The 18,304-nt window shown below is 40.4% G+C and overlaps 2 protein-coding genes across 2 annotated transcripts; both read right to left on the bottom strand.

Moving 5' to 3' along the window:
• Window positions 1-323: 323 nt before the first annotated feature.
• rxfp3.2b (relaxin family peptide receptor 3.2b) lies at window positions 324-3,285 on the bottom strand. The gene has a single exon (XM_046392019.1). It carries the CDS (start codon window positions 2,688-2,690, stop codon window positions 1,488-1,490), a length of 1,203 nt encoding a protein of 400 aa, XP_046247975.1. The 5' UTR covers window positions 2,691-3,285; the 3' UTR covers window positions 324-1,487.
• A 7,238-nt stretch (window positions 3,286-10,523) lies between these two features.
• On the bottom strand, window positions 10,524-18,079 carry creb3l3a (cAMP responsive element binding protein 3-like 3a). The gene is made up of 10 exons (XM_046392536.1): window positions 17,918-18,079; window positions 17,381-17,536; window positions 16,953-17,196; window positions 16,267-16,403; window positions 14,340-14,450; window positions 14,133-14,239; window positions 13,145-13,213; window positions 12,840-12,924; window positions 12,232-12,325; window positions 10,524-11,294 (listed from the first exon to the last, which is right to left on the bottom strand). Exons 1-10 carry the CDS (start codon window positions 17,936-17,938, stop codon window positions 10,978-10,980), a joined length of 1,341 nt encoding a protein of 446 aa, XP_046248492.1. The 5' UTR covers window positions 17,939-18,079; the 3' UTR covers window positions 10,524-10,977.
• Window positions 18,080-18,304: the final 225 nt, after the last annotated feature.

Here is an 18,304-nt window from a genome sequence, read left to right on the forward strand (position 1 = left end):
ACGTCTGTCTGTTATTTACTCCTTCCATGTAGGTGTAAGAGAAATTGTTGTGTAAGAGAAGGAAAGGCTCGTATTGGCTTACTGGACTGGACTGAATGGCCTGGATGAATATATTACACAGATACACAAATCTGCTAATTTGATATAAATTCTAAATTATTCATAATGTTATTCAATCTGATACAGCTACAACTATGAGAAAATTTGTACCTATATATATATATATATATATATCATATTTGTGTGTGTCTGTGTGTGTTTGTGTGTAGTCAGTGGAATCAAGAAGGAGTTTATAATATGCTCTCACTGATTTACTGCACAGGAGCATAGATCTCCTTTCAATCATCTCAATTCCTCAGGTGTCCTTGAGGACAGCATTCATCCCATCAACTATAAACTTGTTGGACTGAACCCCCTGATGTATTGTGCCATATTGTCTTACCTTGTAAAAGGACAAGCAATTGATTTAAGTTCTTGCTTCTAATGTCTTTTTCTGTCATTTTTTTTTCCACAAATGTCACTAACGAACCTAACAACTGTTGTACTATTCTTTGCTTGATAAATAAATTGCAGAGATGTTTTACAGTGCTTGACCTTGCCATTTGCTTTTGTTTTAAACAAATATATAGCATCAGACTTTTCAGTTACTTATCTCTTTGTTGCTTTTAGGATACAGGGAATACAACAATTCATTATCACTTTTTAAATTATTAGATTAGGTTTAACTTCTTCCTGTTTTCTTTACTGTATCAAACAGTGTACACAACTACACTACAGAACGAACACAAACGCAGGAACTGGCCAGCACACTGGGTAACCTCCTCATATTTTTGTTTCTTTCTGGGGGATTTTTCAACATATTGGTCATGATTTACTCTTCTTGTTATCCAAATAATTCCATCAAAAATTCATAATCAGAGAGTGTTGAGTGTAAAAAATGGCTAATCCCACTCATGATGAGGATACTGTGAAAAATGTTAGTTGAGTTTTACTATTTGATTTAAGTGGAGGTCTGATGAAGGGCCTGATTGCTCAAACTACTAGAATCTCATTTATGACTGACATCTTTACATATTTATGACAAATTACTAGAGAGAGCACTTGCACTGCCTGTCAGAAGGAGAGGGAGAGAGAGAGAGAGAGAGAGAGACGGACAGACAGACAGACAGACAAAGAGACAGAGAGACGGAGACAGAAGTCATTGTATAGCAATTGTATAACAATTTGCAGCAGAATAAATTTAGGAGCATGCAGTGAAAGTGGGGCACATCCCACAGGGTAGTCCATTATGATTATGTTGTTTCATAAGCCAAAAAGATATTTGATCTTCTGTGTTGACAGGGCTGAGACGAATGCACCATCATATCAGCTCCAGATCCATTGTACTATAGGCAGTTTTCACATATTTTACTTCGTGAGTTAGTTATCCAGTCCTTCAATTGCCCTGTCACTGTAAGCCAGTCATTCAGACAGTTCAGTTCAGACAATCAGACATCCATCTGAACCAGCACTAGAACAGGTGGTGCCTCGGCCACTTTGGTCTTGCGACGCAGTAGATGAGTCAGACTTCTGAAGGATGGTGTGGCATGGAGGAGGAGCTCCTTGAGACCTGCCCGAAACTCCCGACGAATCAAGCAGTAGAGCACAGGGTTGAGGCAGCTGTTGGTGTGTGCCAAACACACGGTCAAGGGGAAGGCATAGGCTTGCGCATTGTAGAAGGCCTTGCTGAAGGGCACAAGGTCAAACTTTATAAGCACTCCCCACAGTGTCAGTGCCTGATTGGGAAGCCAGCACAGAAAAAAGGACAAAACCACAATGACAATAGATTTGGTCACTTTGGAACGACGTCTTTGTCGGCCTTGTTCAATCTCTGGGCCAGCTGCACCTGTGATGCGTCTGCTGAGGATCAAACGCAGAAGCAGCAGGTAGCAAACGGTGATTATGATCAGTGGAATAAGAAAGCCAAGCAGAACTTTTTGCAGCTGGTATAGACCCAAAAGAAGCTGTGGATCCCAGCTGCCTGAGTCTGGGAAGCGCACTAGACAAAGCTCCTCATCTGACACCTGGGCACTGGTGGAATAGATGGCATGAGGCAAAGTTGCCAGCAGAGAGACAGCCCAGATGCCCAGACTTGTCCACTTCGCTCTTGTAGCTGCCGCCCGCCGACTGTGCATCTTCAGTGCAGAGGAAATAGAGTAATAACGTGCCACGCTCATCGCTGTGAGGAAGAACACACTGGCATACATGTTCATGGTGGTGACGGAGCTGATGATTTTGCACATGACGCGGCCAAATGGCCAGCGGAAGTCCAGGGCTGTGTCCACTGCCCAGAAAGGTAATGTCAGAACAAACTGGAGGTCCGTGATTGCCAGTCCCATCACAAAGCAGTTGATGGATGACTGCTTCTGCCTGTAGCGTGAATGCAACAGATACAGAGCCAGTACATTTCCTACCAGCCCGAGTGCACAGACTATTGAATAGACACATGCTATCATCACACGTACTACCAGGCTGGAGCTGTCTCCTTGCAATTCCATGACAGATTCCTTGGTGAGGAGCTGCAGCCAGCAGTGCAGCGACAGGTTGCTGGTGGAACGTCCACTACAGTTTCCAGTGTTTTCCTCCTGTAGTAGCTGCTGCTCACATGGCTCTGGAGCCAATGTTTGAACTCCAGTCTGATTCAGCTGCATGGCTGGACTCTCGTGCTCACATATCACCTGGCACAGCAAAGTTAGACAGTTGCGTTACAAAGGAGAGAGGAAAAAGATTTGTGAAGATGGCATTTTGAAGAGTCCTACTGTATCTGTGTCAAGTTATCTCCCACGGCGCTACAGATGCAGTCCTCTGCAAGGATTATCCTATTCTCCTCTCTCCACGACTACTCACATCTCTGCGCGCCACGACCGTTTATAGGTTCCACGTGAACGCGCAGAGCTCAGTCGCGCGGTCGACCCCCTTCTCCTCACCAACCAGATCGTTGGACCAGAGCGAATTCACGCTCTGATAGCCGCAGCCTCATCAAAGTCTCACAGCATGTCCGTCAGGTGAAGCTTAATGTATTTTGACACGGCACTGGCACCTTTAAGATAATCATGTTTGTGCTGCGTCGCTTTTAAAGGGAAGCTTTGGAGACAACGGCGCGCGTAAAATATGCAGAGATGTGGAAAGAACGCAGGAGCTGAATTCCGACTCTGCATTAACACACAAGCCTGTTTTTGGTGTTCTCCCTTCACACATCTGACGAGGATGTGCAGGAGAAGGCTCAGGGGCATAACATATAGAAAGTGAACCTTCCCGGAGGCTTTTTTTTGTACAAAAGAACAATGGAATGGGTGTATTGCGCTCTGAGTATATATTTCATTATAGGATAAAACATTCTCCTTGCTGCTACTTTTTAAAGGTGAATCGAAACATGGTCAGGTGCAACTCTGCAAATTGTAAATACATCACTAAAATAAACCGCCCTAATGAGCACACTGAAAATGATGATGTTATCATTATTATTGGTATTGTAATTGTTATGCAGATTGTTTTTGTACATGACAAACTACCCTAAACATATGCCCAATTTTTGTTCTTACTTTTGTATTTTTATGCAAAAAATATTTTATTTTATTTTTGTTTTATACTATACTAATGAAATATGAATGTGTATCTGCGATCAAAGTACAAACATATTTTTTATCTTTATACCCACTTATATCAAGTAGATTATAAATATTAAAGATCAAAAATCTGCGGTGGTATGTATATATATGTATATATTTAAAATATTTAATTACAAGCAACATATACATATACAACATATTTTTAAAATGTTTTTTGACTCGGAATTGATTTACTTTGCATTATGCAAGCCTTCCTGGTTTTCCTGTTCATCCAAATCGTAATAATATGCTTCCTCATCACATGTGCTTCAGAATCACTGTGGTGCAATCAACATTCACTTTCTTTCAGTTCTCGTTGGCTTCCAGCTGGCATCAAGTGGGGGAACATGCTAGGCCACCTGTAGCTTTTGTCATATTTTCCCACAACAAAGCTGGTAGTTATCACAGTGAGGATAAAAACAGTTTTAAACAAAATGGAAATGTCCATAAACTACCTCTACAAGTTTTGAATCTCTTCCGTTGTATGTAAGTAATCCCTCCCTGTAAGTTTTTGAGCAAATTAAAAAGACATGACTGGATGCAAAAAATTAATCTGCACTGTTTTAATCCCCTGCGACCCAGTTCCTGTCATCTTAACACCCTTTAAACCCGCAAATGTGCAAGCACTGACAGTATGCCTGGTTTAATGTTCTAAGCGTTCAAATCTCTGATGTAGAATAAATCTGCCAAGGCTGCTTATGAAGCACCTGATTTTTCACAGGTTGCATACTAACCCGGTTTAAATTTTCTCCAGGCTCTGAAGGACACCTCACATTGTGATCAAAAGGTGGATAGTAATTTCTAGGGTTGATGGAAATTAATGCTTGTGTATGTAATTAAGTTTATGCATTGTAACCCCAGTTTGGAGCAAGAAAAGTGATACTGCTGTGGGTGAGGAAGTTTAGTGAAGTGTGAATAAATGTCAGGGAAGGAGAAGATCGTTATGGGTGTTTCTGGAATTTTGCAAAAAATGAGGGGTTCAGCTTTTGAGAAGCTCTGATCTGGGTCAAGCAGACCTCTTTGGGAGGTGCTGGCTACTCTGGGAAATGATCTGTCCTTTTTTTCTTTTTGTCACTGTTTTTCCTGTTGTGGCAAGTCAAAATGTCTACAGTGTAATCAGCCCACTCTAGCTGCTGCATAGCAGCGAGTCCAGGCCAGGCATTTTGAGGAGGAAGAAGAAGGAGGAAGACAAATTCAAAATAACAGAAGGTCATATGGCATGGTGGCAAAGTATATAGAAGATCCATCACTCATCTTAAACTCACAACCTTTGACTTTTGTCATAACCTCTCTCACACCAATGGCAGATTGTGATATTGCGATCATGCTGAGCTACACAGAGAAAAAGGAATATCAGAGGCGCTCCACACACATGATTATGACAAATACATACAGCAGAACAACCCAGACCAAAATTATTTAAAACTTCTCAAATTAAGAATTTCTTTGAAATTATGTGTCTCTAATGTCAGGTCCTGCCCTCCTGCTCTGTATGTTTCGGATGTTTCCCTGCTCCAACACACCTGATTCAAATGAATAGATTGTTATCAAGCCCCTGCAGAGATTGATGACGAACTGATGATGCAGGCCAGGGGGTCACCAGCAGAATGTCTGAATAGGTGTAACATGTTCATTCTGCATCACCTGGGCGAGAATGTGCAGTATTTATTTCTAGTTATGTTTACACTAAAGCATTTTCATAGACTGTGGGCTCCATTTTTGAAAAGATAAAATCTCTCTGGTTGTTTGTGGAGGACAGTCTGAAGACAGAGTGTAAACAGAGCAAGTGTGGGAGGAGGTAGGTTTAATTAGTTTTACAGTTTCTGAGAAAATTCATTTCTCCCCAGTTGGGACTAAAGGTCGGTGAAAGTCATAGCTCCTTGCTGTAGTGCCACTGTCAGGTCTATTAGTCCATAGTGTCTCTTGAAGAAGTTTGCCTTGGATACTGGACCAATGTGCAAAGTTTTGTTTATTTTCAAGCATGACAAATTTAGTTTATTTTCATGCACGAGAAGGCAGATTTCCTGGTAGGAAGAAGAAGAATATTAATATTGGCAATTCCCTGAGGGCGTGGACCCTAAACAATAAAGCTCTGTTGCTGTGGTAAGCACAGGGCTGGAGGGACAGTGTCACATCTAAAGAGAAGACAAAGACCACAGGTATTCGTTGATGTGTCACACTTCTATTTGCTGGTAAGAGGACAATGCAAAAGTAGGGAATGATAGCCCGTTCCAAGGTTGCTGTGGCTTGTCGTGATTGATGATGCGAATTTAAATTCAGTGAATGACAAAACTGTTAAAAAGGCAGCGTCTGATTAACACAACTTTTTGCGGTGACCTGCTGTCTAACTGACCCATGAGACAAGGATGTGTCGTTGGCTGTCCATTCATCTGCATGACAGGATCATTAAAGAATAAGAGAATGATTAGATGGATATATTTTGATGTCTGTTTGCCTGGAGCGCTGACTGTCTCCTTGAATGAGTTGAAGTAGCTTGCTATCTTGTCCCAGTGGGACTAGAGATGATGCTAACTGAATACTAACATGTTTTTGATAGAATGTAAATGTTGGAGTAAACGGCTACCACTTCCTAGAGCTGGCCTCGGGTTCACAGTCAGGATCACCTTGAGAATGATTAGCATTCAAGAGTGGAAAAAGAATGATTTCATAGTGTCAGCTGTTAGGCTGATATTTGGTGTAGGTCTAACACTGGGGATGCAATTCTGCTGTCAGACATTCATTTATGGCCAGACACAACATCAGTCCAGAGTGCTATTTAAATGTTCATTCCTTTTTTTCCGTGGGTGCCAAGAGAACCCTTTTCTTTCTGTCCTTATTCAAAGACGACACAGTTGAGATTTCTATTATTTGTTCTTTGAAAGTATCATTCCACTTGATAATTTAAGAGAAACACGGAAGTTCACATTGGAATGGTGTGCCAGACCTACCTTTAAGTCCTGTATTTGAGCTCCTTGTTATGTTTCTGCTGCTATTACATCTCTGTGTTTAGACAACGCTGATATTTGTACTTTTAGCCTTTGTAAACATTGAAGTAAACATTGTGTGACTCAGTTATTCATGGAGCTTTTTTTAGGTACAGTTTCAGTACTAAGTGGAGCTGCAGCTGTAGGGTGACACAGTGTCCGGTTAATGGGACCTTCATTTGTTTGCACTGTGTGCACGATGTGTGTTGACTCATCCTTAACACCACCCAAATAAACCTTTATCTTGCTGCAACCGAGCTGACTGGACTGTTTTGTTCAATAATGTTCATTTATATGTAGATTAAAATCAGCCTTACAGGAACAGAACTTTGTGCAGCAGTCATATATATAACCCGTCTTAACTCTGGAAGAGTTATAAATATTGTTGATTCTTAACCACCTCTTTAAGTCGAAGAGTGTGCCAATTATAATACATTGCGTCTAAATTGCTTAATTAGGTGACTGGATCCAAAGCTGATTTAAAATGCTTCCTATTCACAGCAAGTTGTTTTCTCTGCAAACATTTACAGTACTCGACCTGCCTACAGCTCTGACACAGTGATTAGAGGCAGAAATAATTGCAGTGACATCCACACATCTTCAGATGTCTGTGGTTCAGAATTTATTTAGATTTAGATGCCCTAGTGTTTGCAGCAGTATTTTTTAAAGGCTATCCATGCTGCTGTAAAAATGTGCTGCCAAGGTAATTTTTTTTGGGCAACAAAACAGCTACACCTGAGAAATATATGTGAAATTCTCCAGAAATGTCACAGTGCTGATGATAATTTTGGCACAATCGCTGTTGAAACAGTTGTTATTTTATTCATTTGGAACCATGTTCAATCTTGGATGTGTTTATTTCACAGACTGTTTAAACTGAAAAGCCTGCCTGGACAAAGTCAGTCTATTTACAAAGCTCACAAAATTGTGGTAGTTTTAACAGACAAATATATAAGAAACATGTATGAGTTGACTGTATATTTTTCTGTTTGCAGTTTGGTTTTCTTCTTATTGGCTGTGGGTGGAGATCTAGCTCATGCTGTTTGTCCCTTTTTCAGGCACTTTTTTTTTCTATGAGAAACATGTTGGCCCAACCCTAACCCTAACAACTGACACATCAGTTGCGGTAGTAATACTGTGAGATGCAGAGTAATGACACTTTGCACAGCAGCATGCAGCTTGTCTGCAGGAATCATAGTTTGTTTGGAAACTAGTATTACATGATTGTATGATGGGTTTGGGAGAAGCCAGAGGCAAATCTCAATGATTGTGGACTGTAAATGTAATATAATGCAAATTTACACTGTATGGCTCAAATATTTTTGTGTTTGGAACCTGCACTTATGGGCCCTATAATTTGTTTTTTTGTAATTCATCATTCATTTGTAATTCATGTTTTGCTTTTCTAGTTCACGCCATTCATGCCAGATCATAATGTGCAAAGATATGAAATCATTACCACAAACCAATGGCAACAAGTGAGTGACCAATTTCCTTAGTTATGTAGGTTCTCTGCATGTTTCATTGAGTCAAAGAAGAATTAATTCTGATTCGCACATTAATCACTCATACTGACTAATATAACACTGTTATAAACTATTAGCTACTATTACTAAAGCATTAAGATTTCCCTTCAACTAACCCCTGAATTAAGTCCCATATAGAGGTGTGTCTGGTTACTTTTTTCTATATAGTGTATCTCTACTAGATGTACAATATCTATCATGCAATTATGTAACTCAGTTTCCTTGTAACCAGTAAATAAGTAAGTAAACCCTCATTATGTGGCAGTTCATCTGTGTGAGGGTGATGTCACTGATAATTTCCTTTGCTAGTATGTGCTTTGTGTTGAGAGTCAGCGATTGCCCATGGTTTATATTTTGGCAGTTTACGGTGTGCAGTAAAGCTGGAAAAAGGTGGCATTGCAAGACTGCTGAAAAATTGGTAGCAGTTAATAGCAGCTGTGCAGTAATTTTTCTTCAGGGGTTAATCTAATTCTTTAACAAAATTAGTTCAACAGAAAGCAAGTGTTAAAACAGAAGGTGACTCTTTTTGAAAGACACTTGGTATTCCCACCATTCCCATGGCAAACTAAACTCAGCAGGTGCTGATCTATGCATAGAGGCCTTCCAAGTCCACAGGGATTTGGTCAATCCAAGAGATGAGTCAAGCTGCTGATTAAAGACCCTGGTGGTCAAGAGACTTTCACCCTGATTAGAGAAAATTAAACAAAAAGGGGCCAGAAAGAAAGAAAGAGGAAGGGAGACAGATGATAGAGACAAGAAGTCAACCAGGTCAAACAGGTTGACACAAAGCATATTGCCTGTTTATAGGCAGGCACAATGCACTTACTTTCATATAACCTGACGGATGATGTTATTTTATTGCTGATATTTAAATTAATAAGATATCATGTACTTTAAATTAGTGGTTTTACTGAATATCCCCCGCAGACAATTGATACTTAATACTTAATTTGCACATAAAAACCTGGTACAAGCCCACAGTGCTGATGTGACAACAGATTGAAATTACAATAATACAGTGCTTCATTAATCACACCCAAAATTAAAACAAATACGAGAATCCAAGTTCCAAAAAAATTCATGAGTTTTATGGTCCCCTCAAGATTAACTGTAATAACATTGGTGATCATCTGGTTGAATTTTGAAAATACAGTACAGAACAATTCTTTGGTTCATGACCAAATTCGAGCTGTCAATGTGCTAATTGGCTAATATTCGCAGGCTAGCACACAAAACTATTATAATCAACACACTACAGAATAACCTGCTAAAAATTAGCATGTTTGTCCCATAATTGTGAATAGGTTATGTTGCCATACTGACGTTAGCAATTAGCTCAAAGCGATGCTGTGGCTAAATACAACCTCACAGAGCTGCTAGCACGGTGGTTTGTTGGGAAAATGTGAAGGAAGGGGGTTTGTCCCACAAGCACTTCTTCTGAAGCATACTGATGCCTTCAGGACCCTGACAACAATGGTTTAAAAGAGCACCAATAACTGAAGCATTTCTTGGTGTTGCCTCATGCCAAGTTTTACATGAAGACACTACACCAGTGTCAGCTGACAGCTAATCTATTCAGTTAATTATGACTTAACAGTGTCTGGTGGCCAACTATGGGCTTGATGTGTCAGATCCATTAAGAGAGTCAGAGGAAAGCTAATAGGGACTAGTGGGGGGTGTAAAATGTCTTTAATACATGATGATAAAACAGGTGGTGATAAAACAGATCTAAAATGTTTCCATGGTTAAAGCTGTTGCTGATGTTACAGCTCCATATCAGCAAATGTCACAAAAAAATGTGCTTTCGGGGAACATTATTGCTGTTATTATTGTAATAGTTTTTATAAAGTCTTCCAGTTTTATGATGAATTTGTTTTGATGGGAACCATAGTGGTGGTATATTTTTGTTTTTACTTAGTCAGTTACAAATACTCAGTTTGTACTGTGGATTATTCCATTACAAAATTGAATCTCCAGTCTTCTCTTTAAGTTAAGTCGAGCAGACCCAAGTGGCTCAAGGAGATGAAAGGGGTCTTTCATCACATCTCTGTGTGGTCTGCACTGGCTAGCCAGACATGGGGAGTGCTGTGGACATAAGCTGCAGCTTGTCTTCAACAAGTAAATATATCAACATGTTGATTATTGGGTAAGAAACCTGAGTCATGAGATAAGAGGTCATCTCTTCCACCTTTGGCCCAGTTTTCGGTCTCTCTCTGTAAACCACACAGTACTCACCTTTTGAGGGGTTGCTTGTCATGAAATTGGATGGTATACTTTCAGACCCTGTCAAGGAGAGCCACTTTTTAGTCATTAAAGCTCTAAAATTTCATATAAATATTACTACAAAGGGTTTCAGTCTGCTGATCTCCCTTTGGCATCTTTTATTTGAGGCATTTTTACCCATGAATGAGCCTTGACAACATCCAATCAATTCCTCAGTGAAACCATGCTTTCAAAATCCTTGAACATTTTACAAATTATCCATTTGGATCAAAACTGTACACATCATCACAGCTCCATTTACCCAGTCTGAAACATACTAATTTACACAGGCATTTTATCAAAGCCAGGATTCAAACATGCAAATTTAACTTGACAAGCAATTTCAGCTTAAGATTCAAATTCATCTAATGATGTATAAAACAGTATCACAAATAAGGAAAAGGCACACAGATATACTAAGTGTATATTAAAGACAAAACAGGAATGATTAAAACTTAATTTCCCTGTCTGTGTAAACAGCATCCCCAGATATTTCCCTGCTCTACCATTAGGAGGACGGGTTGGGGAATTCATGAGGGCATAATTTATTCATTCTTTTTACATGTCATCAGCATGTGGTCGCAGCCTGGCAGATCGGTGGGGATCCAAGGTCAAAGTGGCTATGTGACCAGTAATTGGGTCTATGTGAAAATGACCCATTTGTTCTTCCTGACTGCTGTTCAGAGACACGGACTCCAAACCGGACTGGTCTTGGTTCACTCCCAGCTTTCCCATCAGTGCGTTAATATCGTCCAATTCCCGCTCTCCTGGGAAATGCCGGTGCAGATGCTCTGATTCATCCTCAGCGGGGAAAGGTGGGTCACTGAAGTGCAGCACACGGGAAGCCTGAAGGTTCTGCAGGGACCGTGACTGGACTGTGAGAGTAAAAAGATAACCAAGTTCAAGCCTCTGTGGACATGCAGCTCTGCTTATATACTGTGCATCATTGACATCACACCATTTAACATTTAAAGCAGTATATAAGATATAATTAATGGTTTATAAGATATTACTTAATGTAGTTATTAGCAGATATAAGCATGGGTACCAGATATAAGTGGAGGCTGGTCTATAAACAGATGAAAGACTAAGCAGAACAGTTGTGATAATATAAAATGTGTTTGTGAGTCAAATTGTTACAAACACAGTAGATTAAGATAAACACCTTAAATGTTCTCATATCTCATGCTTGCAACAACACTATACTACGTTTTAAACAAAAAAACATTAAATGTTCAACATGAACTAATATAAACCTTAGTGTGTTTTCTGTGCTGGCACCCCTGGTAAGCGAGTGTGTGTCAGTGTACTTGCAAGAATCCACACCTTTGTGTGCTGTAAGTACATCAAACTCAAGCCTAAATCAGTATATAAAGACTCTAAAACTTATAACACAGCCTTTAGCGCTCTGGGAAAGTGCAGCATTGATTGCTTTTTCAAGGCTGTCAGACAACTTATGGTAATAAATTACTCCTCAATGCTGTGCAAATAATGATACTGCCTCCTAATCAAAGATGGACATTTTGGGGTTTTCTGTGTGAAAACTAATAGTGAGTCATCAGTCATCAGAGGCTGTTGACAGAGTGTTGGCTTAATAATTGTAATAATAACACAGCTCTCTGTGAGCTAGCTGTAATCTTTAAAGTTTTAAGTCGACAGTAAATCCTCAGACAGGCGGGGCAGACTGAGACTCTGCAGGTGAGAACCTTTCAAGCAGTGGGTGAGACAGTTCTAACAAGCTCCTCCACTGTGACACAGAGGTGCTGGATTAGTTGGCAGGGGTGCGCGCAAAGCTATCTGAAGGTTACTCACTTCTGACTGGACTGAAGTCTCCTTGGCTGACCTTGGTGTCCGAGAACGGCTTGAGGCTGGGGAACAGGATTAGGGAGAAGGACAGCAAGAGCACCTGAAGGACAGAGACAAAGAGAATTACATAATGGCTGGAATTTGTGAAAAATATCATCATCAATATCATTCACACTCCAAGATCCAGTCAGAGAAGGTTGTTACTTGAAAATCCGCCTACGTCGTTGAGCTTTTGAATGGCTAATGGTTTGGATATTTCCTTTGTGACTATTCAGGTTTCAATGTTCTGAGGAATTGCTTTCTTGCTTTATGAAGCAAAGTACTTTGTGCCAATGAGTGTTGTCTCAGGTCTTTATTCAGGATTTATTCCACTGGAGAGATCAAAGGCAGGTGATGGTTTCTGTTCAAACACTGTATTTCTCTTTTTGGGGTCTTTCTGTGCTGTCTTGTCCATTGTGTACATATCGAGTTTGGCCTTTCTCAATGGCTAATCCAGTTATAATGGTTGCTGCTAGTTGGTTTGCTGTGAAGGTGAATGTTTTTAATGATGAGTCATGTGGAGTGGCTGGGCAGCTTGTTTATCTGCCTGAAACACACACAGAGGGTGTCCATACCAGCACACAGGTCCCAGTCTGGGCTGGCTTGTTAGATGTATTCATGACCAGAGCCTGTAGCCTGCGCAACTGTTCCATTAGTGACCTGCAGAGATGACAGGGAACAAAGGACAAACAGAGACAGAAGAGAAAGAGGGGAAAAAGAATGGGAAAGACAACAATGTGTGTGTTATGTGATGGTGAAGCAAGATGTCAAAGGCAGTTTCTGAGTGGAGGAAAAGTTATGTTCATAAACGCTGCCAGGAGATTACAGAGAAATGAATGATTAGAAATGAAAGGCGAAGTCTTATTTCAAAATCTCTCACATGTTGCATCTCTCCAGCTGGGAGACTTTTCTCTGCAGTTCTTGGTTGTGAGCATTGCAGGCAGCCATCCTAGAGGAGATCATAGTGTACAATGACAAAGTAGAATTATCTCACTTCCTGCAAATAACTATTAATCAAACTTTTTTTTTTTTTTTTTATTAAAGCTCCATTAAGCAATAAATATTTTTTAGGCCAAAGTAACACAATCTGTTCAGGGAGAATTTTAAAGCTGCTTTCCTTACTTAGGTAGTCAGTTAAATGTGCATTTACTTTGCATCACTGTGACATACTTCATAACACATGGTCCTAAATGTTTTTGATTAATTTCCCACTTGTTCAGCACAATAATCCCAAAACTCGCATGTATGTGGTCTTCTAAACCATTCCTGCTCACAAATACATTACCACGTCATGACAACATAGTGCAACACTAACACAAATGTGGTAATGAAATAGTTACATATGCTAAGTAACTTTCAGGCCTCTTCGGGCTGATGTTAAAAAATATTTCAGTACCTAGGTTGTGGGAAAATAATGGAGAGGGACAGTAAATATGAGGAGCCATAAAGATATAAAATGACAAACAGGACAACAAATGACAAAGTTCACAATTAAACCATAGATACACGGCACGACCGGCACATCAGGACCCCACAAAGTGACTTTAATAACGTACTGAAATGAACTGACCAAGGAATGGCTGGAGAGTACAGAAGGATTACAGTTATGAAATTCAGTTTTCTTTGGTCAGCATATTGAATATGTTAAGATGTAAAAACTGTTTGAGAGAGAAGCTTACCTTCAGGGCTTTTTTGCCAGAATGCTTCATTTCTTTCTGCCAGAATGCTTCAGGGCTTTAGGCCACGGGGGGTTACGGTTCAGGAAATGATTAGGCTGACATACCGGCAGAAAGCCCTGAGGGCAAACGTCTTTCACGTGGGAAAGAAACGTGTCAAAAAAAAAAATCATAATTTTTCCAGATTCTTACCTGTTCTCCAGTCCATCAATATACTCCTTCTTCTTCTTCCTGCTCTCCTGGGCAGACTGCTTATTGCGTATCTTTCTGCGTATTTTCTTCAGAATCCTTTCTTCATACTGATTGACACAGGTAGAAACATTTTCATTTTGAACCTCCAGGGCATAAATACCGGGGGAGTTGGTTGTTTTCATTGTTTAGGTACTGATAGCAATTTACCTTTGTAAGAGGTAGTTGGCTGGGTAGAGTCACCCCCTCCTTTGCTAAAAGCTTCTTTTCATCTTCATTAAGAATCAGCTCCTGGATGGACTGTTGGGAGGGGTGCGGGGGCTGGTGATATGAATACCAATATTTAAAAACATTATCACTGCTGTTTGATTAAATTTTCTCTGTGCCTCCACATCTTTTCCTCCTCCTCCTCCTCCACCACCACTCTGCTCTCTCCCTAGAGCCTCACAAGAAGCAGTTAAATGAGTGCATACAATCAAGCTACCTTTATCAATTTCATTCTATGGCTACCTAAAAGCAATTGTGGTGCGAGAACCTACTTTGGAATTGCTTCCCTAACCCACTCTTTCCTTCATTTGATTAAGCTGGACTGCAAAGATGGGATCAGTATCTGGAGAGAGCTGAAATCCACTGCATACCCTCAAGTTTCAAAAGCACAATTATTCTTCTTGTGCCTTCTGTCTTACCATCATAACCTTCACTGTTGGGCATATTTTTGTTGGGAATGAAAAAATTATCACAAATGTCATTTAATATAGTGCAGTGGTTAGCACTGTCATCTTCTGAGTTCGAACCTGCCGGCCATGTTTCTGTGTATGTGTTTGCACATTGTTCCAGTGTCTGATTTGCAGACAGTCATGGTGTCTCTAAATTGCAATCCAATCACCAGGATAAATGTTGGCACTGTACGTTCCCCATCCATTATGTATTTCTTCTTATTTGTTGCAGGGTCAGGACTAGAGCCTATCCCAGTTGACACTGGGCAAGAGGCAGGGTACACCATTCATGCCTACAGGCAATGTAGAGTCACCAATCAATATCTAACATGCATGTCTTAGGACTGTGGCAGGAAGCCAAGACACACAGAGCAAAAAATACAGACACAAAGACGACATGCAAACTCCACACATAGAGACCACGGTCAGATTTCAAACCTAGAACCTCCTTGCCATTAGGTGATAGCTCTAGGCACTGTATGACCACACTGCTAAAAAAAACAAACAAAAACAAATCCCTTGTTAAAGGAACAGCAGTGCTTATGAAGTAGCCTCAGTCAGTGGTCTCGACCTTGCAAAGAATCTGCATATCATGCCATCACCATCCCCTCTTCCTCCTGATAATAAAGTCAGCTTACATACATGCAACGTGTTTCATATGATACTTTGTTTCATATGATACATATGAAACTTGCGTGGTTTGCAGATTTTGCAGAAATGTACAATGACAACATTTTCTTTTGACTATAAAATGTCGATGACTGTAAATGTAACCATGAATGGTTTTCTCTCTGTGTGTCTCTCTGTGTCAGCCCTGTGATTGACTGGCCACTTGTCCAGCGGGTACTTTGCCTCTAGCTCAGTATCAGCTGGGACTGGCTCCAGATCACTGTGAACCTTCAAAGCATAAGAGGGTATGGCTAATGGATGGATGGATGGTACAGCATTGAACTCGTCCTCCACAAAATGCAATTTAGTCATCTTACATAACTGCAAACTCTCCATACTTTGAAGATGTCACAGAAATTATGGGAAATTTCAAGAAAAATATCAACCTTAACCATATAATAAATGCAGTGTTTCTTTTCTTTTCTTTCTTTCTGTGTCAGCATACAAACCTGAGTGCTACTGCAAAAGTTTGCTGAGAGTGTAGCCCTCCTTTCCATAAACAAAAGTTTAAAGACAGGAATTTAAGTTGCTTTTCCAAATGCCTCACCCCTTTGGATAATTCATGACTTCAACGATTGTACTCACCTGCTTTCAACATGTACACACACACTGATTCATACAAACAACAGGTCCTGTGCATGAGTCAAGCAGCCAGATGCACAAACAAACATAAGACACTACTGCTCTCCACCTACCACTGCTTTACCATTGCACAGACTGTCAAACTTCCACCACAACCATGATACACTTACAAGTTCTGGTGTGCCAGACAGTAGCAGATCCTTGACAGTTAGCTGGAAGCCAGAGGACAGCTGGGGCCTATGTACTTCAGAGGGATATTGTGCAATCCTTGTCTTGCCCTTTGGGAATGCAGGCATCCCAAAGCCATCTGCACCCACACCAGACACAAGAATACACATGAAGCCCGTGCAAACAAAGATCAGTAAGACATGCTAGTGTCACAGCTTGGATTATGTATAATTAAAAAAGGCCGAGAGAAATGATATTTGTAACCTGAACATTATGCAACTGCTAATGACTGTGTTTGGTGTTAAGCATGTGTACTCTGGTTTTTCATCAGCCCTTATGTCAGTGTTTTGACTGACGTTTGTTCTGACTGAAATGTTATATTCATATTTTTTGTCTGTAATCATTCCATCCCTGGAAATGTGACCTAATGTGACGATTGATTAGATGTTTAAATCATTTTCATGGAAAAATAGTTTTCTGCGAGTGCATTTAAGATCTTTGAATTTCACACTGTTCATCAGATAAAGCATTCAGTGAATCTAGGAAATTGTGATAACTATTTTTCCTCTTTTAAAAAAACATTAAATCGGAAAATAACTTATGAAAACAATTAGCAGTTAAACCCGCACAGTAGATTCCCCAATGTGTCCCATTGCAAATGTTTTTCTTGTGGATATTTGTGACTCACTGAAGTCAGTGGAGACATTGGCTTCTAGGGATGCCTTAGATTGTGGCCTCGGAGTGAAATACTGAGCATCACCAGGGGGGCTCTCGGGACGCTGAGGGCTGTCCATTTGGTCTGACGGAGGGTCCTCGCTGATTCCACTGTCACTGGGAGAAGGGGACCAGAGAGGTGAGCCTGACACAGAATCACTTCCAGTCAGGAGGGCATTGAGGAAGTCATTGTCTGCCTGTTCGGCCGGCCGTAGCATCTGCTGGGTGGAAACACTATCATTAGCCTGTCTATGTGACATGACGACAAGGCGAGAGATGGGACAGTCTTTTTTAAAAACAGACCTACAGAGTCTGTCAAAGAGAAACTACACAGTATATACAAAGCAAACAGTTGTTTATGACATATATGAGTGACATTAGAGATCCCACAGTCTCACGCACATTTAGATCCTGTATTGGCCAGGTGTGATGGTTGCCATGGTGTTCTCTTTCCTCATGACGAAGTTTGCCATCGTTTTGATCAAACAGCCATTCAAGCTTCTCAGTGCTATCATTTTGATCAAACAGCCAGTCGAGCAGCTCAGTGCCATCACATCCCTGAGATGAGATCATGACATTTAATGTCACACAGAGTATTATGTATTTCGTGCTTTCAGAAGCAAAGACAACAAGAAGGTAAAGGTTTCATATACTGCCGCAGCTGGAAACTGCTTTTCACTGCCATGATCCTCCCTCAACACAATGTACGGTACAATATGTTCCTCAATCTGTCAGTCTCTGTGATCATTTTTCAGTAACAATCACATTCTTTTGGCATCATTTTTACAGTTTTTAAAGAGATTTTAGTAGATTTATGATTCTGATGATTTTCAGTTTGTTCTCAAGCCTGACCTTTGCTCTGTGGGCAAACCCATAACAACGGAACTACAATGCATAAAAAAAAAAAAAAAAAAAAAAGGAAAGTATTAGGTCATTTACCTGATCTCTGTAATGCTCCATAGTTTCCTTGCTTGGGTGGCACACCAAATAAGCCCCCAAGAGAGAGCCAAAATATCTGATTTACTTTGTAGTGGAGTAGCTTTGTCTCTGTCTCTAAAGAGCCTCCGCTGTATCTCTCAGCTCTTCTTCGTGAGTCCAAAGTCTAAACTCCAACACAACACACCCAACCAGCCAACCAGCTTACTTTGTCCCCATTGGCTAGAAGAAGATGTAATTTCATTGGTAGGCTAGAGTACACAACTGAGGAACTAGAAAAGTTGGTCAATCTGGAGACTGAGGACATGAAGACTCCACCAAGATGTAAAACGCCAGAGAGGTCAAAGTCTGTTGTTTTCTTTCCTCTTATTTTTTTGATATCTTATTGAC

This window comes from Scatophagus argus, chromosome 6 (genome assembly GCF_020382885.2).
Source record: "Scatophagus argus isolate fScaArg1 chromosome 6, fScaArg1.pri, whole genome shotgun sequence".
NCBI lineage: Eukaryota > Metazoa > Chordata > Actinopteri > Scatophagidae > Scatophagus > Scatophagus argus.

Excerpts from the sequence above, each read along its gene's own strand:
- creb3l3a (XM_046392536.1), bottom strand. The coding sequence starts at position 17,938 with ATGGAGCATTACAGAGATCAG. Across the intron at positions 17,197-17,380 it reads GGCCAATACAGGATCTAAAT|ATGCTACGGCCGGCCGAACA; the intron begins GTGCGTGAGACT and ends TCCACCCAGCAG. Across the intron at positions 12,925-13,144 it reads CAGCTGGAGAGATGCAACAT|GTCACTAATGGAACAGTTGC; the intron begins GTGAGAGATTTT and ends TCATCTCTGCAG.
- rxfp3.2b (XM_046392019.1), bottom strand. The coding sequence starts at position 2,690 with ATGCAGCTGAATCAGACTGGAGTTCAAACATTGGCTCCAGAGCCATGT.